At 47.0% G+C, this 24,780-nt stretch overlaps 1 protein-coding gene across 4 annotated transcripts in view; it reads left to right on the plus strand.

The window, feature by feature from the left end:
* Positions 1-24,780, plus strand: part of MYO16 (myosin XVI) — a 526,459-nt gene that overhangs the window by 312,454 nt on the left and 189,225 nt on the right. For all 4 annotated transcript variants that reach the window (XM_069602005.1, XM_069602006.1, XM_069602007.1 and 1 more), the window contains 4 exons: positions 11,500-11,611; positions 14,254-14,371; positions 15,145-15,216; positions 16,378-16,519. In XM_069602005.1, coding sequence (XP_069458106.1) covers positions 11,500-11,611; positions 14,254-14,371; positions 15,145-15,216; positions 16,378-16,519 — 444 coding nt within the window. The remainder of the gene's footprint in view (positions 1-11,499; positions 11,612-14,253; positions 14,372-15,144; positions 15,217-16,377; positions 16,520-24,780) is intronic.

The following is a 24,780-nucleotide window of genomic DNA, read 5'->3' on the forward strand; positions in this document are numbered from 1 at the left end:
GGAAATGTTCAGGTGTGTGTGGAAACAGTCTCCCAGTCAGCACTGATTGAGACTTTAGAAGAATCTACATCAGGAACATGGGTGTCGTGATCTCTATCCAAAAAGAGTCAAATTGATGACCTGTAAGTTGTAGATGTTAAATGAAAACTGTTTACTATTTAGGTGTGTTAATGTGTGAATAAGTAAAGTGGGGAGAATAAATTTCTCTGTGTATATCATATATGTGTGTGCGTATGTAATAGACACGCATATACGTGTGTGTGTACATACATACACATATATACACACACATATACATATCTGTTGTTTTGTCACTGAGTGGTGTCTGACTCTTTGGCAACCCCGTGAACTGTAGCCTGCCAGGCTCCTCTGTCCACGGGATTCCCCAGGCAGAAATCCTGGAATGGGCTGCCATTTCCTTCTCCAGAAGATCTTCCCACCCTAGGAATCAAACTCCCGTCTCCTGCTTCGGCAGTGGATTCTTTATTGCTGAGCCCAGGGAAACTCACATATATAGACATGACTGATTTCACACAGATATGGAGGCTGAGAAGTCCCCCGCACTGCCGAGGGTGAGCTAAAGCCCCAGAAGAGGCAGTGGCTTGAGCTCCAGGGCAAAAGCACTCAGGCTCGAGACCCAAGAAAAAGCTGATGTTTCGGATCTGGTTTGTAAGAAGGAGAAGATACTTCTGTCTCTGTCTTCTAGAGATAGAAGACAGTGAGGCGAGGAGACCCCTCTCACCTTTGGAAGGGTCAGCCTTTTTGTTCGATGAATCTTCCTGGGCACCTGGGTGCAGCTGGAAGAGAATCTGGGTGTTTGCTCCCGAGCGCAGATGGTCAATGTCAAGGTGCCTGGCGGCCAGCTCCAGTGGGGGCCCCAGGAACAGGACAGAGTGAGGGGCTGGTGAGCAGAGCAGTGTTGTGGGGAGGCTGGAAAATAGGCACAAGGCTTTGTTATTAGGGGAAAGTTTCAGCTGAGCAGAGCATTGACATGATGCCAGTAAGACTTGGGAAGGTTGATCTGATGGGGGACTCGCCTGTACACCCAGGCTCTTGAGTCCAGAGGGGCGGCTCCTTGGCATGCTCCCCCTGGTGGAATTCAAAGACTCGCCTTTGGTGGTCTTTTTGCTGACAAAGGTCCTTATAGTCAAAGCTATGGTTTTTACATGGAGAAGGCACTGGCACCCCACTCCAGTACTCTTGCCTGGAGAATACCATGGACAGAGGAGCCTGGTGGGCTGCAGTCCATGGGGTCGCTCAGAGTCAGACACGACTGAGCAACTTCACTTTCACTTTTCACTTTTATGCACTGGAGAAGGAAATGGCAACCTACTCCAGTCCTCTTGCCTGGAAAATCCCATGGACGGAGGAGCCTGGAGGGCTGCAGTCCATGGGGTCGCTAGGAGTTGGACACAACTGAGCGACTTCACTTTGACTTTTCACTTTCATGCATTGGAGAAGGAAATGGCAAACCCACTCCAGTGTTCTTGCCTGGAGAATCCCAGGGACGGGGGAGGCTGGTGGGCTGCCGTCTATGGGGTCGCACAGAGTCGGACACGACTGAAGCGACTTAGCAGCAGCAGCAGCGTGGTTTTACAGTGGTCACGTATGGATTTGAGAGTTGGACCATAAGGAAGGCTGAATGCCAAAGAACTGATGCTTTAGAATTGTGGTGCTGGAGAAGACTCTTCCCGTGGACAGCAAGGAGACCCAACCAGTCCATCCTAAAGGAGATCAGTCCTGAATATTCATTGGCAGGACTGATGCTGAAGCTGAGGCTCCAATACTTTGGCCACCTAATGGGAAGAACTGACTGATTGGAGAAGACCCTGATGCTGGGAAAGAGTGAAGGCGGGAGAAGAAGGGGACGACAGAGGATGAGATGGTTGGAGGGCATCACCGACTCGAGGGACATGAGTTTGAGCAAAGTCTGGGAGATGGTGAAGGACAGGGAGGCCTGGCGAGCTGCAGTCTGTGGGATCGCAAAGAGCTGGACACGACTGAGCGACTGAGCCACAGCAGCCAGCAGCGCCTCGCTGTTACATGGGTCACTTGCACAAACACCCGTGTGAGTCCACGGCGGGCCCCAGAACTGGAAGCCCTGCCTCAGCAGTAACCGTCCCTGCACGGTCATGAGCGGGAGTGTCACCTTCTGGCACACGTACAGGTGACCGGCGTTTCCATGCAGGTGTCAACCTCAGGCAGGATTTCAAACCCCGGGATAGGTCTGAGTTATCCTTCACCACAGTGTTGTGGGTATGGCCCTACACAAAGCTTTTTGGTGAGATTTCCTGAGGAGGACTTCTGCACCTGCTCAGCCTGAAGCGAGCCAGATGAATACGGACGTACCTGCTGCCCCTCCCCACGTGCAGAACCTGAGCTGGTCTGCTGTGACCTGGACCTGGGGGAAGTATGGAAGCCCCCCTGGGCCTTGGCGAGTTAAACAGGTTCATAAAGGCCAGACCCTGACACCAGCTCTGAGCGAAAACTTCCCTTTCTTCCCATTTCACTGAGTCATCCCTGTAATCACTGCTGGTCCTCTATGTCTCTGCGAGGAGGAAAGGGCGCCCCTTCTGCTGGCAGGAAGGAGTCCCCTCCAGACACAGGGCTGGGGACAGATTGCAGCCTGGGGTCCGACCCCCAGATCCGTGTCCTGGACCCTTTGTGCTGGAGGCAGCTGCTCTGTTCTTGTGCCTCCACCTCTGTGTTCAATGACTTTATGAGACACACCAACCGCCCCCCAACCCCCGCCGTTGGAAAGATGGTGAGAGTTTAGAGTTTGTCCCACCAGATGTTTTGCAGAAATATTCTGACTGATGAGAAAAATATGGACAAACTATTCTGGGAATGTCACAAGACCCGAAGTCATTCTGAATGCGTAATTTATTAAACGGATTCTGTTCTTCTCCTAGGACCACGGGCAGAGTTTCCTCTCTCCAAACAAAACAGTTTGTGGCTAATATATTAACATTTTGGTTGGGGGAGATTTACGGATCTGAACCTGCGGTTAATAAAAAAAAATCTAATTCATATTCCATGGAGGGGGGATTTAAAATTGGTTAATACTTTCCAGATAGTTTTAAAACAGTCAAGAAAAGAATTTCCTTTGAGGAGTGGGGTGGGGGTGGGTGAGCAGGAAGGAACGCGCTGCCGTCTTCCTCCATCAGCTGGTAAACAGGGCTGTCTTTGTTGATGCCGACTGTCTGGTTTGGGCCTTATCTGGTTTCTGCTTACATATTAAACTTCCCCAAGTAGAAGGCAACTTTGCCCACGGTCAGAAGACATTGTTCTTCTGTTGTTTATGCGGCAGATCAAACACTTTCTGTGGTCTGTGAGCCCAGACCCGGCGAAGGGGCAGGCACGTGGTCTGAAGGAGGGACCCGCGTTACAGTGTTTCCACTGGAGGCGTGTGTGCTGGGCACCCCTGCAGGCGCAGAATAGCCGTCCCCCGTCTGCAGAACCAGGAGCTCGGATGAGCACAGCCAGGGTGGCTGCTTCTGTTTGTTCTTGTGTTTTTAAATCAAGTCAGTTAATTTTTGAGATGTAATTGACATACAGCATTGTGTGGTGAGCTTGGGCTTCCCTGGTGGCTCAGGCAGTGAAGAGTCTGCCTGAAGGGTAGGAGACCCAGGTCCGATCCCTCGGTCAGGAAAGTCCCCTGGAGAAGGAAGTGGCAGTCCACTCCAGTGTTCTTGGCTGGAGAATCCCGTGGACAGAGGAGCCTGGCAGGCTACAGTGCATGGGGCTGCAAGGAGCCAGGCACGGCTGAGAGACTGGCGCCACCGTGTAGGTTGACGCTGGACAATGTGCTGGTTTGATACACTTATACACTGAAATATGATGTGGCTGTAGTGCTAGCTGACACCTCCGTCACCTCCCATAACCATCATTTCTGTTTTTGTGGGGATAGCTATTAAGGTTCAGCGTCTTGGAGCTTGGATGCGCATAGTGCGCCTTGGCTGACTGATGGGCAGCGCCGCACATCACATCTGCACTTCTCGTTCATCCACCAGCTGCAAGGCTACGGTGCGCTGTGTCGGGCTGGGCTCTGAGAAAGCAGGTGCAGATGCCCCGGGGGGTGCCACGCCCTTGAAGTTCTGCTTCTTCTGCCAAAGGTCATTGTTTGATACTTGGATCAAACCACTGCCACCTTGAATTCCATCCCCCTTGTCTCAGTGGTGCCATATACCAGGGGATTAGCGATTTGCATTTGCCCCTCTACCCATAGGAAATGTCTTCCAGAATCTGTGTTCCTTTATGGCAAAGCATAAGTTATCAATACACACACATACACACCCTTCACTCACACACTCACAGGCATTTACACACCACAGACACAAACAAGATTTTTGACCCGCCTTAGAAGACGCGTTCCTGGAATACTGTTCATTGTCACGACAATCAGCAGGTCGGAACGAGGGAACAGGTGATGAGAAATAGCACAAGTCAACATTTCTTGTTACTGGCTTATCTTAAATTTAGCTTGTAATGAAAACCTTCAAGAAAAGGTTTTCAAAGCCGAGTGGGATTTTGTACCTTCCAGCTGTAACACCTATTCGCCTGGTTTGCTATTATTTTTAATGTGAGTGAAAACAAAGTCATTTGTTTCTTTGGTACAGATGTGCTTTTCTCATCCTGGTCCTTAGAAATGAGATTTATAAACTTAGTTGTTCAGAATAAATCACCATCATGCTTTATATAAAAAGCAACAATGGAGAGGGGAGATACCCAAGGAACCTACCCCAAACAAACAGAACTCTTTTCTGGAACTAATAAATGAGTTCATCCAGTCGCAGGCACGTGACTGAAATAGGCGTTGCTATATTCCATTAGCGTCCAGGCAGCTAAAGCTCACTAGATCCAAATTCCCCAGTGACTGCCAGGGATCAGCCTTTGAAGACTGAATGAGCTAGAGGGCTGCAGAGTGTGTGATCAGCTCACAGACAGTCTTCTGATTGGTTGGTGGTGAAGCAACCATCATCAGGAGCCACCATCAGCAACCTTCTGGTTCCAGCCTGTCTGGGGTCTATATATAGAATAGAATTTAGCTGTTGAGGGCAGAATATAGTTTACTTCTCCCAGCTGGTGGGGGTTTCAGTATCTGCAAAACAGCTCAAGGACATGGCTAAAGAATAGTGTCTGTAGCTCTTGAGGAGGAACTAAAGGTCCTTGGCTTTGTTTAATCATTAATCATTGTTTAATGATTATTGTGTTCAGTTGCTAAGTCGTGTCCAACCAACTCTTCTCAATCCCATGGACTGCAGCATGCCAGACTCCCTTGTCCTTCACTATCTGCTGGAGTAGCTCAAACTCACATCCGTTGAGTCGGTGATCCCATCCAGCCATCTCATCCCCTGTTGCCCCCTTCTCCTCCTGCCCTCAATCTTTCCCAGCATCACGGTCTTTTCCAATGAGTCCACTCTTCACATCAGGTGACCAAAATACTGGAGCTTCAACTCTAGCATCAGTCATCCCAATAATTATTCGGGGTTGATTTCAAGATTGCCTGGTTTGATCTTTGTTGTCCAAGGGCCTCTCAAGAGTCTTCTCCAGCACCACAGTTCGAAGGCATCAGTTCTTAGGCACTCTTTGCATAACCATCAAGCTATTATAATTTTGTCTTACTTGACTGTTTTCCTCTGTTCCTGCATTTTCTCATTTCTCTGATTAAGTTTATTCTTTGGAATTTGGGGAAGACTTGCCCACAAACAAGAGGCAGGTTCAGGGGCGTCTGTCCCTGGAAGGTCCCATGGGGTCCTGCTCAGCTACTCCGTTTTGTGCCTGTAATACACGTATAGAGTTGAGACAGAATCGAGTAATCATAAACTATCCTATGGAATCTTAAAACCTCGTGAGACTTTGCATTCTTTTTAAAACCCATCCATGTATAATAGTAATTCCACGTCTCGTTTTCCTTCCCCCACGTTTTCAAGCCACTTTGTAACTTGAGGAAGGTGCCTTGTGGTGCTGCTCAGCCTCCCCTCTCCTCCCAGCCCCTCAGAGGAGAGCTGAGACACACAGAGGGGTCGGCACAGAGGGTGCTGTCCGGCGGCCAGGTGCTGGCTTGGACAACGTAAACGCGCTTCAGTTCCCTCGTATCACAAATGGGCACAGCGATAGCTCTGCCTTTCAGGATCAATCTGAAGATGAATGGAAGTGCTTCTGGAGCCTCCAGGGAAATGTCTGACACGTGTTTTCAGTTCTCACCGCCTTTCCTTTTGAGTCCAATTAATCAAGCAGTATCAACCCACCTATTGTCAACACGGTCCAGCCTCCATGCTACCATCTTCTGCTCTGTGGGGAACAACACCTGGAGCATCCCCGATCTGTCGACTTTCTGAAAATAAGACAGCAGTGGTTGCTGGTTCCACAAATGACGCGTCGCTGATGTTTCTGACCACACGTCTCCGTGTTGCCAAGTGTTACTGTCCCGAGTTCTGTACGAGCTAGGAGGAGATGGTAAAAGCAGGCTCTTTGAGCTGTCAGAACATGGTTTTCAAGACATAAAAGATGCCATGAGAGACCCTGAAGGCTGATATTCCAAGATCTGAAAACCGGGAATTGTGTGCCAACTGGAACCGATGCATCGAGTGAGCTGTGAGTTATTATTTGGCGCAAAATGGGGGCTGCCGCTGGGGAGAGAGCACCACAGCTCGCTCTGAGAGGCTGCTCCAGAGAGGCACTGGGGAAGGTCCATATATGAGATTTCGGTGCAGGGGGAGCTCGATGCAATCAAGCGCCTACTTTACAAAAGCTTTTCTGCTAGTCACGAGGAGCTGATGTCACCACAAAGGGATTCAGTGCGCTTCAACATCTGAGGAGATATGCAGGGATTGGGATCACGAAATCAGTTCCCAGAAACATCTATCCATCTGAAGATGCCTTCCACCAGTTTCCCTGGAGCACAGAGTGCCTCCCTCTCCACCCTGAATTCCCCGCGGGGGTGTCGAAGGTCCGCAGCTGGAGCAGTACAGGCCGATCTCCGCAGAGGCAGATGGCAAATGCCCTCCTGCTTGTCGCTGTCCAGTTGCTGGCAAAGCCTCTTGGCGCGTGCCAACCTGTAGTTGACGTGTGGAACCGTCAATGAATAGATGACAGGGTCCGAAGCTACCAAATGAAACACTTGCGCAGATTCGTCCGGGTGGGTCTCAACTACAGTGTTGAGACTGGGGGGAAAGCATCGTCGGAGTGAGCCTGGTCTGCAGGGACGTCAGCCAACCGTGGCCCACAGTCATCCTTGCCTCTTTTCAAGTGTTAAAACCACATGGAAACACACATGTGATTGTTAACCTTCAAGTGATTCACACTGGGGGGAAAAGTGATCAGGAAGTGAAAATTATGATCTCTTTATCTGTTTATTACGTTTTTCTGTCGGCAAACAGACAAGTATATTTTGCAGTTTAAAATATTCTACATGGTTAATAGCGTGTGTTGTAATTTCTCAAAATGTTCCTTATTTCGTTTGACTTAGTTTTATATCTTGTTAAAGGGCTTCATTAATAACCAAGCACATTGAGAAAGCCCTCCACATATGCAAGATACATTTTTTTTTTCCAGGAAATGCTCCTATTCTATGAGTACATTGCAATCTGAGTTTAGAAAGCAGATCACACATAGTGTCTTATTTAATTAACATAAAGTCATCATGAAGGAGAAATGAATTTTTCTAATTTCTCATTTAACCTACTTTTATTCCATTTTATAGGTAATAAAAGTTTAAAATGTCATCAGAAAGGGTCAGATAGAGCTCTGCTGTGTTCTTGGTTGCAGTGTTTTACCAGGCGTATTTTTCTAGGGTTCTTCTGTCCTGTGTGACGTTGCTGTTCACTTAGTCATGCCGACTCTTTCGCGACCCCATGGACGGCAGCACACCAGGCTTCCCTGTCCATCACCATCTCCTGGAGCTTGCTGAAACTCCTGCCCTATGTGCGGTTTCATTATTAAATGATTTCAAAGGGAAAAAAAGTACTTTTAATGTCTAAAATGTAGACTTTTAATTTTTTGATTTTCCTGATACTAACCTTCCCATTTTAAGATAGAGTTTGGCTGTTAAGTAAAGATCTGTATTTCTAGTGAAATCAACCTTGGCCTTCCTGGAAAGTAGAAGGATGGTAAAGTTTGTATAGAAGACACTGAGATCTATCTAGTTCGGTTTTTTTTTTTTTTTTTTTGCATTGTCCTCATACCAACAAGTTTTCTGATTATCGAGGAAAACGCAGTCTTCAGGCATCATTCCTGCCATCAGTCAGCTGCCCTGGAAAACCCCCAGTTTTGATCTGGTTTCTCAGGAGCCATTACAGGCTTAATAGCCCTGTCTAAATTACCTAGATTAACTCCAGCGGTTCCTTCTGCCCAGAATTTAACTGCTTCATGGAGTAGGTCAGAGCTGCCGTAAGTTCCCACCATAAAGACACACAAAGTGGGAGATGCTGAGGTTTAAAGAAATATTTGAATTCTGCATAGGTGGAGTTTATTAGCTGATTAACTTGCAAGAATGTGGAAAGGAACCCTGGTGTTTTGCACATTTGACTCTGTAATGTTAATGAGAGCTAACTGCCCTTTACAAGATGTCAAGTAACCACTCTGAATGGAATTCTAGCCTATGTTACAAGCAGAAAAGAGAAGATGACACCAGCAAAGATGGATGGAAAACTTCTGCAAGAACAGGAGAGTCAAGACTGGTTACAGCTTCCTAGAATTTTATGAATTTTAGGCCAGACGGCTCCCACCATCCTAACTCAACCCCTTGCTAACACGGTTGTCGTGACCTTTTCCTTTTGGTCCAAGGCCCCAACCCCCAGCTCGCCTGTCCTCGGAGAAAGAGAGAGCCCCGCTGAAGCTGGCCAGCAGCTCCCCGGGGTCCTCGGCTGCTTCACTAAACCTCCCATGTCTCCCTGCTCGGCTCCATGCCTGCTGAGTCACTTCAGTCGTATCTGACTCTCTGTGGCCCTGTGAACTGTAGCCCGTCGGGCTCCTCTGTCCATGGGTTTCCCAGGCAAGAATACTGGAGTGGGCTGCCGTTCCCTCCTCAGGGGATCTTCCCGACCCAGGGGTCGAGCCCGCCTCTCCTGTGTGTCCTGCACTGGCAGGTGGGTTCATTATCACCAGCGCCACCTGGGAAGCTCTGCTTGACCACAGTGTCCCTCGTCCACAGCCAGTGGCTCAGATGCTCAGTCCATGCCTCAAGTCCACTTTCCCTCATCATCTAAACCTCAACTACGTTCCGTCCTAGAGAAACTGAGGCCATGAGCAGGTCCCTCTGCTCCCTGAGATGTCCGGTGAGCGGACGGTATTCGTCGCCCGACCCAAATGTGGGGAAGGCAGCATCCTTCCACTGGGCCGAGGGGCTCCGAGTCCAGACCCTCTCCTTCCTCCTCCACCTCCTTCTCCGTCTTTGCGTCTCCTCCAGTCTGAACGTGCTTCTGCCTCACTGTAAAAGCCTCCTGAGGTCTCCCCACTCCCCACCCCATCCGGTGGGCTGTTTCACGTTAACCCCCATCCCAGCCAAGGTCAAGGGCAAAGAAGGCCTTTCAGACGCCTCGTCCACACCGACAGTCTGCACCTGCCTGCCACCTCCCCCGCTCCTTGCCCCTACAGTCTCCTCTCCATCAACTCTGTCTTCATCCGTAAAATGTGGGCGTCTTCTTTCCAGGGTGCTCATCCACTCCCGTGATTTTAGCTGTCTTAGTGTAGATGACTTCCAGGGCTTATTTTCTGGACTTTTCTGAATTTCAGACCCTTATAGCCGATTATTTCCTGGAACACCACATGAACTTCTAGCAAGTAGTTCGAAGTGAACAAACACAGCTATGATAAACTCTGTCTTTCTCTCTCAAGAACGCACTCCTTCTCTTGAGAAGCCCCCCTTGATTGAATGAGGCCTGCTCCACCCTGCTTCCCCAGACAGAAACTTACAAAGCGTCATTGACGCCTCTCCTCCCACCCACCACGGACCCTGTGAACAGCCAGCCCTCCTCTCGCCCACCTGCCTCTCCATCTCCTTTGCTTCTCTTCACTGTTGGTCTCCCTAGACCTGCCGGCTCATTTCTTTGCCTCATCTCTTCCCAGGCCTTCCTCATAGCTCAGTCAGTAAAGAATCTGCCTGCAATGCAGGAGATCCAGGTTGGGAAGATCCCCTGGAGAAGGGAATGGCAACTCACTCCAGCATTCTTGCCTGGAGAATCCCATGGACAGAGGAGCCTGGCGGGCTACAGCCCTTGAAGTCGCAAAGAGTCACACACGAATGAGCGACTGAACTACTACAACTGCTAAGGGCTAATTCCAGGCCACCTCACTGGGCTGCGGGGAAATGCCTCCTGCACCGCCAATCTTTCTTTGCTTCAAGGCCCTGGGGACAGCCGCCACTTCCACGCCACCACGGAAACTTCTGCAGGACGCACAGGGCTCTGGCTCCTTGTCTGGCCTCATCACCCTCGGCCCCTCTCGCCAGAGGCTCCGACTGTGCAGACCTGTGCAAGTTTCCAACATACACACACCACATGGGATCCTGCCTGTGTGCCTTTGCACATAGTGCCAGTTATTCTGAGGATCACCGTGGATCTCGGATTTGCCCGGGCGATCCTTACTCAAACGTCAGCTCTTGAAACCGAAGCCTCGTCCTGGCCCACAGCCGTTCCCCCGGTTCCCTTTCTGCACTCCTGCAAACAGGCCAAGGCCTTCTCTGCTGTTCTGCTTCCATGCTGCATCACAGCCGTGCTTGGTCTCTTGTCTCTGTCTTTGGACACACTGTGTTTGTTCTTGAGCCTCCAGGGATAAGCTCTTTGTATCCCGAAGTGTTAGTATTGTGTATTTGGTAGGCGATTCCTTTGTGCTTAGGGCTATCCAGGTGGCTCAGACGGTAAAGAGTCTGCCTGCAATGTGGGAGGACTGGGTTCCATCCCTGGGTCAGGAAGAGCCCCTGGAGAAGGAAATGGCAACTCACTCCAGTGTTCTTGCCTGGAGAGTCCCATGGACAGAGGAGCCTGGCCGGCTACAGTCCATGGGGTCGCAAAGAGTCAGACACGACTGACCGACTAACACGGTCAACTTCTTTTGTCCTTTCTGTGCTTTTTGAATGAAAGGAATAAATCCATGAATTAATCATCCACCTTGTAGTTAAAAGATATTGACGAGAAGAAATCGTAGATTGCTCTCAATTTAAAATTTTGACTACAAATACGAATTACAAAGCATGGGGTAGAATCTGCTAGATTTCGATATGAAATACACAAAGTATTCGTGACCTTCTCTGAGGAGGGGAGCCACTCAAGTGAGAACCAAGGGAAACAGTGTAAATACGTTCTGGTACAACAAGAACCTTCCTTTCTTCCTTCCGGAAACAGCATGTGCTCTTACGGACCAAAGCCGTATAAATCATACAGGGACACAATGTCCAGGTGATGTCCATTATTCTGGAGACCAGACAGGGCTGAAGTGACTTCACCACTGGGGTTTGTTGACAAGCCAAGCCATAAAACTGTGTGGTTTTCCTCCTCACAGGTATTTGCACCAGACCCTTAGAGAAGATAGATCAACAGCAGAGCGTTCCCTGAACAGGGAGAAATTTGCTGTTTTGAAACAAGCTCTGAATGTAATTGGCTTCAGTAACTTGGTGAGTCATGCGGTTAAATATTCCACTGAGGAAATCAACCCTCTGCTAGTTTGTAGAAGTTATTCATTCAAAAACATTCCTCTGCCTCGTGGAGCTTGCATGCTAGTGGGAGAGAGACGTGAGCAAACATTACGCCCAGGGCCGCAGGGTACCAAGAAGATGGGCTGCCGTCCTCAAGAAGGCGGTTGAGACCTTCTCCCACAGGGAGCACATGAGCGAAACAGATAAGAACTTTGCACTGGCTGAGTCGAGAAACATGGCAGACGGAAGGAGCTGTCTGCTGCCAAGCACCACTTGGGAGAGTAATCTAATCATTCGATTAAACTATCTTCTTGAACACTATGCTTCTTTTTTTTTTTTTTTAATTCTTAAAGAATTATCAAATACCTCCAAAGCTGAAACATACTCTTTAAAGTGCCTAAGCCCTCTGCTACGCAATGGAAATTTCTGTGATCCCAGGAACGTTCCAGGTTTCACCTGCAGTATGGCAGTCACTGGCCACTTGGGGTTGCCAGGCATGGTGGAGGAGGCTGCTGTAGACTCAGGATGTGGATTTTTAACTTTTTTTAAACTTAAAAAAAAATTCTGATCAATTTAAACTGACATTGTCTTGCGTGGTTACTGTTCACTGAAGTGAATAACCCAGGTCCAGAGAACAAGAGATGGGAAACGTGCTCAGCCGTTTCAGTTGGGTCCGACTCTGTGCGACCCCGTGGACCGTAGCCCCTCAGGCTCTCTTGTCCATGGGATTCTCCAGGCAAGAATCCTGGAGTGGGTGGCCATTTCCTCCTCCAGGGGATCTTTCCAACCCAGAGATCGAACCCGCGTCTCCCGCATTGGCAGGCAGATTCTTTACCACTGAGCCACCAAGACCTCGGAAATTCCCACAAATCTCCTTTTCCTATGCATCATCTCTGTGTCCCCGATGTTCAGTATGGGGCCACTTTAAATGGCAGCTAGTTCCTCATTAGCAATCAACATAAGACTGCATGGGTAACTGGTATGCCTGTAGGTCGTGAGCCAAGACTTAGTGACAGATTTAATTTTTTTTTTACTCGACATACATCGATTTGGGTCCCTGTCTTTCCCCTTGGGTCATGGGGCAGCAAGGGGTGGAAGTGGTTGCCGGGCGACAGCAAGGGAGGGGTGGGAGGCAGGGGCTCCCCCTCAGTGGATAGCTCTGGGCCCTTGGCTCCACTCCAGCCTCACCGCATTCAGGGGCGGGAGTTCTAGGAACGGGCAGTCACACGGCACTTTGCTCTTTGCTGCTCTGTCTGTTCCATCCCTGTGTTTCCCTCTTTCCCTGACTCCTACCACTTGTACTCTTTGGTCTTCGCATTTGCTACTGGTTTTTTCTTTTTTAGCTGTTGTTTCTTCTCTTCCCTTCCTCCATTTGTGTCTGCAATTTCTACTCACTTATAGGAAACTGGAATAGAGAGGCGGGTAAGGAATCATTTCACCAAATATCAGCTCCTTGGAAATGGGGCTGTAGAAACCCATGACTGATCCTCAAAGGCAGGGCACACAGACTATGTCTTCCACATGAGGGGCCAAACAGGGCATTTAACAAGCTTTTTGGTTAAAGAAATTCATGCGATTAAACCAAGACCAAACACTGATCATCTTGATCCTCACGTGTGACTGAGATGGTGCCAGGCAGGGAAAGATCCAGTTAGACTGGGAGAAAGGTCCTTCTGGGCTGGCAAGACCCTTGAGTCAGAGCTCCTGAGTGTGGTTCTGGGGGACCTGACCGTGAAGGTGGTCCCCCGACCCCAGCTCTCCCTCACCAGCAAGATGACTGGGGGCTTGCACCGCCGCCCCCTGCTCGCAGAGCAGCTTGTTAGCATCAGCACATTGTCACGCACCTGAGGGCAGCTTTCACTGTCCTGTCACCATCCCGGCACGGAACTGCAAGAACCGTGGTGATGGAACACAGTCTTCCTGTCTGTGTCCAGGAGTGTGTCTCTTTCGGGGCACTGGGAAATTTAATGAGGAGTTACTGGGTTTATTTAAAAATGGGAGAGGGAGCTGTCACACTGGATTTATTTAAAAAACGGGAGAGGGCGATGTCGGGTAGCTTAAGGAGCTTGGAAAATGTTATTCAGACAGGCACAGATCAATAAGCTCTGAGGCCCTAATTAGTGATTTGGAGGCTACCAAAAACATGTCTAAGTAACGCTGCAGTCATAGAGGATTATACCTGAAAATAACAGATTATCCTTTTCAATGCGCTCATTTTAAAGCTGCTAATAATAAAACTACCTTGTCCTGAAAGCTAGAAGTTCAGGACGAAATTCACGGATGGCACAGGGACCACACTGTGTCCAGTCTATGCCTATAAAGCAAATGAGAATTATTCTTAGGAAAAGCTCTCTCCGGCCAGAGCTTTTCCTGCCCAAATTACCAATTAGGAAACCGGGAATTTATTGGGAATTTTTAAGGTTAACGTTGCTTGCCCTAAATGGGGCGTGCCCATTTTCACCATTGATCGTTGGTTCCCTTGTGGGACATTCTGAGTAGGAAAAAAATCACAGCCGTGTATCATTTTTTTTAACCCACTTGGAGGTTTTCCAAAGGATCGGTCTCTGCATCTTTTCTTCCTAAGCAACACCCTTTATCTTCTCTGTTGGTCACCCGAGTAGGAGGTGGAGAACCTATGCGTGATTCTAGCAGCCGTGTTGCACCTCGGGGACGTTGGCTTCACCGCTCTCTCCGAGGCCGACTCCGCGTTGGTGTCTGACCTCCAGCTCCTGGAACAAGGTCAGTGGAATTCACGAACCGTCGATGCCTTGACGTGCAGTTCTCCAGGCTGACCAGTAGATGGAGACACAGTACAGAAAAGTCAGGGGGCTACCCCCACTTTCTGCCTGAGTGGGAATCAGGGAGGGTGGTGGGGAAAACAGAGATCCGCGTGCTTCTTTTGTCTTTCTGGTCGTGTGGAATTAGTAAGATGCACGTTGATGTCCCCACGCTGCCCGCCTGAGTAACAGTGTTGGTGCTCTGGCACGTAATTGGGCATATTTATATCGTTCTGAGTATTCTCCACCCCATCCCTCTACCCTGTATATTTGGAGGGCATGCTATTAACTAAACATTTAAACAGAACATAATTACTTTCCTTTAAAGATCTTGCCAAAAAACCTCTCTCCTTTGAAGTGGCCTTGTGAGTCAATCCCAGCTCTTTTTTTCAAAATAACCTTAAAACCAGATAATGATGGTTGTGGTGACCACCGTTATCTTCACCCCATATCTAGGTGATTTGGCCAGGAATTGGGGAAAAAAGCATCCCAGGCTGTTAGTAAGGGTGAGGAGGGGGAAAACCCTGCAGCAGCTTAATGCCGGAGCCCCAAGAACTCGTCGGCGTCTTAATCAAGCTGTTTCTCTAGTTGCATTTGCCCATTACAGTGATGATTCAGTTTCTTCGATACACACATATTCTGATGGGTCTGTACACACTTCTCAACTACACAATGCCATGTTCTCACTGTCAGCGTGTATGTAACTTGACGCTTTCATTACCGATTTAATTTCAGTGGCTGGAATGCTACAGGTATCTCCGGATGAGCTGGCATCTGCTTTAACCACTGACATCCAGTATTTTAAGGGTAAGTTTTTCTGTACTTTGCCTTCCACCTTTGCGAACATCTCTACGCTTTTGAGAGACCATTCTGATGAGCTGCCTTTTTATAGGTAATGGGTCATTTTAGACATAAAGTCATCAATCCAAGAGGATTCGTTCAGTTAAAACATCGGCTGTGTCTGTGTGTGTGGTAGCAGCCTGCCCTCCTCCTTGGCAAGCACCGTTTTCCCTCCGCGTCATCAGACAGAACAAGAGCTGCTGCCTGCTGGGCACATGTGAACTGAAGGGGGCTGTAGCAGGTGCTATGAGCACTGGATTTTTCAGTTGGCACGCATTGCTAAGGCACGGGTTTAGCTCTTTCCATTTTCAGTTCAGTCGCTCAGTCACGTCCGACTCTGCGACCCCATGGACTGTAGCACACCAGGCCTCCCTGTCCATCACCAACTCCCGGAGTTCGCTCAAACTCACGTCCATCCAGTCGGTGATGCCATCCAACCATCCCCTCCTCTTTCCACTTTAGTGAATGAGAAAACTAAGATTCAAAGAGGCTAGACAAACTTGAGCATCGAATCACTAGTAAATGGTGTGCTTGGAATTAGACTCTGATGCCATCCAACTCACGGGCTTCCCGAGTAGCTCAGTGGTAAAGAAACTGCCTGCCAGTGCGGAAGACACAAGAGATGCAGGTTCGATCCCTGGGTTGGGAAGATCCCCTGGAGAAGGAGATGGCAACTCACTCCAGCATTCCTGCCTGGGAAATCCCCTGGACGGAGGAGCCTGGGGGGCTACAGTCCATAGGGCCACACGTAGAGTCAGGCGTGACTTGGCGAGTGGATACTCGCACACACCACCCGCCTCCCGAGAGCGTCTCTGTGGTGTCGGCCTGCACTCAGTATGCAGAGAGGGACTTCCCCAAGCGTCCTTGTCTCACTCGCTGTGGCTCATTGCCTCACCAGCCTGCCTCTGTCGGTTTTGAGGACTTCTCCTCCATTGGGTTTTTTCTTTTTCTCAAAATCACCGCTATGTGTGTTTGTAATAACTGGCAGGGGCTGCATTTGTCAGTCATAGTATGTGGGTAGCATCTTCTGATGTGAGCGGATGTGGAGGGGTAAACAGCCCCGCTCTGTTGGCTTCTGGACAAGGGACAGCCTCGCGCTCACTCAGTCTCCCCACCTCGCTCTCCCAGGAGAGGTGATCACGCGGCGGCACACCGTGGCGATGGCTGAGTTTCACCGGGATCTTCTGGCCAAGTCCCTGTACAGCCGTCTGTTCAGCTTCCTGGTGAACGCAGTGAACTGTTGCCTCCGCAGTGACGAGGAGCCTGGCAGGTAGGTGTGATGGACGCCTGCTCACGCATCCTTCCCGCCAGGGCGATTCAACCAGGCACGCTCTTAAAGATGCTTCCTAGTCCAGAGTCACTAAAACATTTCATTTTAGTGAGGTGATTCTACTTTCAGGATTTCAGAGACTATTTTTTAAGGGATTTGAGTCCCTCCTCCCACACACACACCCCCCTAGGTGGATTAATCAATCATGTCTGGTGCATAGAGACCCAAATGCCTTCTCTCTGGGCTGAAGGCATACGTGGCCTTTTGAGCACCCAGAAGTATGAAAAAATGTGTACATCTGGGAAGAGGACAGTTCGGGCGTGTCTGAAGCCCTGCCGTTTTTTGAGACGCCCATGTCTCTCAGACCCGATTGGATGCTGTGTTTCAGCTCGGTCATCCCTCCTGTTTCCTTCCCTGTTTGGGGGGTTATTTGATGAAGCATCTCTATGGTAACCACGTTGACTCCTGGCCTCAGTCATCCTTAAGCAGTAGCTTTTGGGGGCTGTTTGATCATCTAAAAACGATAGATCCCCTTGGCACTTTGTCAATGGAAGGCTTTGTTAGTGTTCTCATCACTAATAATGACCTTGGGCAGGGCAGGCCACTGGAAGCGAAATTGCATCCAGGAGTCTATACACGTCTGCTGGTCTTTGAATGCTGTGTCTTGAGGGTTTCTTTGTTGTCCATACAGACTTCACCAAACTCCTGAGAGCCGCTCCTTTAGAGGGTCCCCGGAAAACGTTAGCACGGCCCAGTATTAATGGGAAAGTTCTTAAACACACGCAGGCATCTCAGAAGATTGCAAGGACAAAGGCATACTAAAATTTTTACTAAAATATAGACGTTTAAAAAAACCCAGAGCATTGATCAGCATGTTCCAAATATGTTCTGTGGTCTGAGGGTCACTGTAAGCAGGTAATCCGTAATCTTGGATGTGGTGAGGACTCTGAGTTTTGTCATTATTTCTTACTACCAGTTACTTTGTGATTTCCCTTTAAATATGAAGACAATTCACAGGATAATACTAGTAGGCTAAGACACCCAAATGCGTCTTATGTGCCGTTGTTGGCTGTTCTGCTGAAGCTGACATCGAAACCCTTAAAGTATTTGAGTCCTGCTGCAGGTAAGAACTTTTAGGAAATTTCCATTTGCCATTTAAACCTTAAAGAGACTTAGATTATACAGCTGGAAAAGCTGACACAAAGTCTGGATTTTCGACTGCACACATAGGAAAACATAAACCTTCGAAAACACTGTATTTCCCTTTCAGTGGGAGTGCTGCTACTGTGTCAATGTGCAAACTTATGATGTAAGTCTTAGCTCTATGTTTATTTACTAAGAGAATGAATAAGGACAGGGATTATTGGAAAATTAGAGATAAATTAATGTATCAGAAGTGTGACTTCTAAAAGACAGTGTTCTCATTTGAGTCATAACTCCCCTTTTTTCTTCTTCTCTGTTCCTCCCATGACTCACCCAGACCTGAGTTTCAATACAAGTATAATGCATAGAAGGGTTGTATTTGCAGTATTTTTAATTCGTTAAAGTTCATGAAAAGCTTATAGATTAACAGAGGCATTTCCTAAGCCACAGAGAAGTCTCAAAACTTTGATAAACTCGGGATAGACTTTTATTGTTTATGAGTCTTCACCTTTCTAAAAATGTTGCAATTATGTCAGAAAATATATATTATCTCTATATATCTGTATCTCCCTGTGGTTAACATGGGCAGGCACGCTTTATATTAATAGGACATATTTATCACACTATATAATTTTTGTAAAATTTGCAAGAGAGAATAAATATCAATAAGATGTACTGTAACAAGTTGTAAAAGGAAAATAAGTGACAGTCGGGTAGATGACATGTTTGTTCCTAGAATGCTGAGTTCCTTTTCTGGATCGTAGTAGAACAGGCACATTAATAAGGTTATACATTTTTAAAAAATTCTAGTTTTCCTACCTCAGTTCCAAATAGGCGTATTATCCTTGTGATTATGAAATGAGATACAGATTCTTCCTAAGGCATAAGGAACAATAATAACTTGAAAATGTTCAAATGATAACTCATTTTTGCATCTCGCATAATTGGACCTATTTCCCAATGTCTGCGTTTCATATCCAGGGTTGAATTATCAGTGTTAGATTTTAAGGTTTTTTTTTGTTTTTGTTTTTTTCCTGCACCGACATTGTCAGCAGAGTTTTCGTATTAACATGCTTACTGCAGGGGCACCTGTAAGTTGGAGTCTTGGGGAGGCGGAGAAGGTGCGGAGACTTTGGGAAATTTCTTCAGACATAGAAACCTCTAGTTTACTTTTACTCATTTTCATCATGAGTTCTGAATACAGTGGTTTATATATACGGGGACACCTGAGAAATATAACCTGTGGAACAGCCTCTTTTTACCACAGACACACCTTAACAGGAAGTATTGCTAGATGGAAGGTTCTAAGTAGATGAAGTTTAGGAGCTGACTCAGTGGAGAAGCGTTGAAGACATGCTCTGTCCATTCACTCAGTTGTTCGTTTGTGTCTGCGTGATCTGGAATCCGCGTCTTTGGAGAGCACACTTTGGCATGCAGATTATAAGACAGTAAATAAACTGAGTTTCAAGCATGCACACAGAGATTTTTTTTATCACTGAGCCTTTGAAGTCTTAAAGATGCTTCTATTACATTCTTTTGATATTTTAGTTGAGCTAAACATAAACATGTAAGTATTTATGATTAATTACTTCAGTGAATCATAGAAAATTCGGAGAGCTCTCCAGTTCACTCTGACGCATTTCCCTCCTGAGTTCTCGTGTCTCCAAGCCGACTCCTCTGGTGAGTGCCTGGGGGTGAGAACTCTGCTTGGTTTCAAGCATCTGCTGCTGCTAAGTCGCTTCAGTCGCATCCGACTGTGCAGCCCCATGGACTGCAGCCCTCCAGGCTCCTCCGTCCATGGGATTCTCCAGGCAAGAGCACTGGAGTGGGGTGCCAGTGCCTTCTCCATTTCAAGGATCACCCGGGGATAAGAGAGATGGCACACACAGCTGTCAGCATAGTGCCGAACACATCGGGGTGGTCCCATGGCCGCATCTCGGGGGCCGTGGCTGGACTTCCTAGTTCATTTGTGGAGGCGTGGAGCTTGGGAAAAACAGGCAGATGGAGGGCGTGGTGGAAACCCTAGGTGTAGTCCAGCCTCCTTGTTTTGTGTTGATTCTGCAATCTTGCTTGTTTGGAGAAAAGCAAATAAAGGAAATAATTTAAGAATAGGGATGTTGCTGCTCAGGGAGATCCCCTGGAGGAGGGCGCAGCAACCCACTCCAGGATCCTTGCCTGGAGCATCCCAGGGACAGAGGAGCCTGGCGGGCTGCATTCCAGGGGGTTGCAAAGATTCGGACATGACTGAGCGACTGAACTACAGTAGCAAGTCGAAATGCATGCAGAGAATCTGCGCTCGTGAGACTGTAGCAAAGCAGTGTGTCCTCTTCAGAAAAATGGCACTTCTTCATAGGTGAGACGTGTTTATCTTTCCTAGACGCAGCAGGTGTTTCGAATGGGGAAAGAGTAAGAGGAGAGAGTAGTGGAAAGCGCAGCGCCGCTGCTCAGGCACACCGCTGGGGTCCGAGGCGCGACTGCTGGCTGAGTTTAGAGGAAGCAGCGATGCGGGGTTACCGCTGATCAGTGCCCACACCCCTCCCCTCCTTCCCTTCTCTCTTGATACGTCTGTGACACGTTTGCAGAGTACGACCTGGGGTCCAGAGCACAGTTTGTGGGCTTTGATTGTTGGAAAAATAAAGTCCATGAGGCCTCGTAACCATGGCATTTCCCACGGGGGGTTCCTTGAGGAAAAACTCATGTAGTGTCCTTGCATGGAGAGGTGAGTGAGTGGACAGAGAGACTGGCCACATGGTGGAGGAAGCACTGGGCGAGGGGAAACTTGGGATCTCTGAAATGCCAACCCTGTGAGCACTGGGAGACAGGTGGCTGAGGTCAAATTAGGATGAAGGCTCCGGGCTTGAAACATTAATGTGATCCTGCCTCTCATCGGGAGGCGCGGGTCACCATTCCAGGAACTGTCCAGAGGCCTTGTCCTTCGATCCGTAGATTTAGATTTTGATCCTGGAGAGAGAAAAGAAGGCTGCTGGAAAACGTATGTCACTTGTGAAATTTATCAAGCTATCGAATCTTCCTTCTCCCACCCAGTCTAACTGTACTGTGATTAAGACACAGGAAGACGTGTAGAGCAGGTATACCCGTGAGAAAAGCTGGACTATTTTAAACAGAAGTTGTTTTCTTTAAGTATTTTTTTGTTTGTGTTAAAATCCCCCTCAATGCAATGATTTAATTCTTGAAATTATCAGGAGGATATTTTTGGTATCTTATCCCATTTCTAAATTCATTGTTGTTCAGTCACTAAGTCATGCTCAACTCTGTGACCCCATGAACTGCAGCACACCAGGCTTCCCTGTCCTTCACTATCTCCTGGAATTTGCTCAGACTCGTGTCCATCGAGTCAGTGATGCCATCCAACCGTGTCTTTCTCTGTTGTCCCTTTCTCCTCTTGCCCTCACTCTTTCTCAGCAATAGGGTCTTCTCCAGTGGCTCAGCAGGCAAAGAACCCACCTGCAGTGCAGGAGACTCAGGAGATGTGAGTTCAATCCCTGAGTCAGGAAGGTCCCCTGGAGAAGGGAATGGCAACCCACTTCAGTATCCTGGCCTGGAGAATCCCATGGACAGAGGAGCCTGGAGAGCTACAGTCCACGGGGTCGCAAAGAGTTGGATGTGACTGAGCAACTCACACTTTCACTTCTAAATTCACACGTTTCAGTTTATAAGCAAGTGCTTTTGTAAGTCAGCATGGAATGTCCTGGGTCTCCAGAGAGACTTGCTTCACTGCATTGCCACGTGGCACACGTGGTCCCCAGCAGTCTGGGTAAGGCATTGTAAAGGATGGTGATGTTAGCAGTGGGTCCTGGCGTCTCACCAACACCTCGCTCTCTGGGCTGAGACGGAAGGGCAGAGGGGCGTGGATTTACGGTCCTGTCGGGGCATCATGCGGGCACGGTCCTCTCCAGCATCTGACGACATGAGTTGCACCGTGCAGCGAGTCTGAGCTCGTGAGACTGTAGCGAGCAGTGCAAGTTTCATATTCAGAGAAACGGCACTTCTCCACAGGTGAGCCTTGTCTATCCTTCCTAGAGGCCGCAAGTGTTTCAAATGCGGAAAGAGTAAGGATAGCCTTGAAGAACTCTAAAGGCTGGTTTAAAAACAACCCAGGTCAGGATTCTGGATCCCATGTAGCTGCTCTGGAGATTGCCCCCCTGAATTGGAGTGAAAGCAGAGTTTTACCTTCCTGCTCTGAGATGAAGACAAGGCGAACTCACTGGGCCAAGTGGATTTATGGCTGAAGTTTTCATTTGGGAATTCTTCTTAGCTTTGTTCCACTGAGAACTCCATGTCTATAGTATTAGTTATGATAGTCAGTGGTGTATATACACGTTGGTTGAATTTCCAAGGATTTTTAAACAGAATTGACTGTTTTGCTGTATATTATATTGAAATGATATAATATACATGATACGATATAATGAATTTTCTTTACGATTTCCATTTTTTCTCATTGATGCAACCAGATAGCACTTACTGTACTTATGAAACGTTATAGTATATTTAGACTTTATTTAAGATCAAAGTCCAGTTGGAGAATCAGATGAATGGAATAAATGCACAGTTTTACACATACTTTTGGGGGACTCTCCTCTCAAAAGAAACCAACAACAAACAATGTCGCTAGACTGTCTTGACTTCTTAATGTGTTGATTAAATAAATTAATAAATTCTGAGATAATACCGCCAATGTGTTCATAGACTCCTGCTAGTTTTTGAGGATTTTTAAGTCAGATAATTTGTTTGTAATGATTTTGTTGACTTTTTTTTTAATTAGAAAATTGACTTTGTAGTTTTAGATATAATCTGTGATTGTTAAAAATGTACACTGAGATACCCCCTGATAGATGTGATTTTTACTACACTAATGTGAGGGTAAGAATGTTAATCTTTTTAAGATTATTTTCAGTAGATTAGATTTGCAGCTATAACTGAGTATTTGTCAAGGATCTCATCCATCAGCAACAGGAAGTCAGTGGCTTAGTTTATGAAACTCTCGGGGCCTGAAGATGGAGCCCTGTCCTCTGCATTACAGACAAACCATCAGAAAAAAAATTAAAATCAGGTGTGTGTGTGTGTGTGTGTGTGTGTGTATGGTCATTTTTTTTCTTAAGTTGTTTAAACAAAAGATTTTTTTTTAATAAATGTCTATGAAATGACAACCCACTCCAGTACTCCTGCCTGGAAAATCCCATGGACAGAGGAGCCTGATAGGCTACAATCCATGGGGTTGCCAAGAGTCAGACACCACTGAGCGACTTCACTTCACATGACTTTTTGAAAGGACCAGAATGTAGCCACCAAGAGTTACAGATGGTTCCTACGAAAGTATCATCTGCTTCCTCTTTTGCAAGGAAGTGAGTTTGATCAGGTTACCTCTCTGAGTTTAAAATTTGAGGATTAATCTCCTCCAGTGGCCATATCCGCTGGTTACATCCCAGGCGACTGTAATCGCTCATTATTGGGCCTTGAAACTCTCCAAAGGGCCTCAGAGCATCCACACGCCTGTCCCGCCCTGCCTCCTCAGAGATGGTCACCTTGGTCTTAGTCCAGAATCTGCCATCATTCTCTCCAACAGGAAGTGTTAAGGTGGGCAGTATTTCCTCTTTCCTGAGTCAGAGGTTGCAGAAAAATTTTATTGAAAAGAAGCAACATGCTTTGTCAGATATCTGCTTGCTCCCGCCCCACCCCCTGCCCCCTGCCTGCCAAATCTGTAGTGGAATTCCTGTAACTCACCTCCCTCCAGGCTTAAATACTTTTCCTCTTTGGGACCGTCCGCTAGCTGATCTGTATTAATTCTCAGTAGCGCCGGGCAGGGCTTGGCAGGGCTGTGTGACCACTAAGAAGCAGAGGAATATCAAAATTAAATACTTTTTAATTTAACCACACACATCTGTCCCATTATACTCAAGGAATCTCAGTGAGGAAGAGTGTTTAATGCTTACTCCAGTATTCTTGCCTGGAGAATTCCATGGACAGAGGAGCCTGGTGGGCTACAGTCCGTATGGTTGCAGAGTCGGATATGAGTGAAGTGACTTAGCATGCACACACACAAAATTTTTTTTAATTAATTTTAATTGGAGGATATTTTCTTTACAATATTGTGGTGGTTTTCACCATATATCGACATGAATCACCCACAGGTGCACAAGCACATAGGATTTTTGAGACCAAAATAAATTAACTATCTAATTGGTAAACTGGGTGATGAGAAAATGAAGTAAGGAGAACAACGCCTAGAAATTAAATGTTTTTCACCATTATTTTGATAACAAAACTGAAAATTAATTTCCACCAGGAAACATCTGATCCTATCGATATATGTAATCACATGTGAATCCTAAGTAGCATCTCATTCTCTGTGTCTCTCATGTTTATCTGTCCTCATTTCAGACACAAAACTACAAAGCAAGACCTGAGGCCGAAGCAGAGACTGAATGTGTAAATAAATCTGATTCAGACCCAAGTATCTACTTACTAGTTTTATCTTTCCCTCTTAGAACTTTATTAAAATGATTATAAAGACTTAAGTTCTCTGATGGATATTGCAAATCCAAAAGAAAGATAATCTGAAAATTTATACCAACACTCATAAGTAATTAAGAGTTGGTAGAATGATGTTTTGTACACTGCTGTATTAATTATGATGTAAAACGCTTCTTAATAAATGAATTTATATTGTTAACTCCCAGATGCCTCATAGAAATACTAAAATACCTGCTGTGCATTTGTGAGAAAAGGAAAACAGACGTTTGATTTTTTCCCCCCATTTAGCATGTAATACCTTCCTTCATTAAGTGTATCTGGGGGAGGTGAAAGATTTAATAATCAGGAAGAGACTTACCTATTATCTCATATGATTAACATTCGCCACTTTTGCTTCAGAATTTTTTTAACACAAAAGAAATAGAAAATTGCAGCTAAAAGCTGAAGTTACTTTTGTTTTTCCTGCATAAATCCATCCCTCTCCTTCCTGCTCAAAGACAGGAAGTCTCTGTCATCGATTCTGTGTAAATATCCCACAGTGTTAAAAATTCATCTGGATGCTGGTGTTTCATAATAAGTGTATAACATCATGAGTCATCCAGAAGTAAGGAAATGCTCTCATA

This window comes from Ovis canadensis, chromosome 10 (genome assembly GCF_042477335.2).
Source record: "Ovis canadensis isolate MfBH-ARS-UI-01 breed Bighorn chromosome 10, ARS-UI_OviCan_v2, whole genome shotgun sequence".
Lineage (NCBI taxonomy): Eukaryota > Metazoa > Chordata > Mammalia > Artiodactyla > Bovidae > Ovis > Ovis canadensis.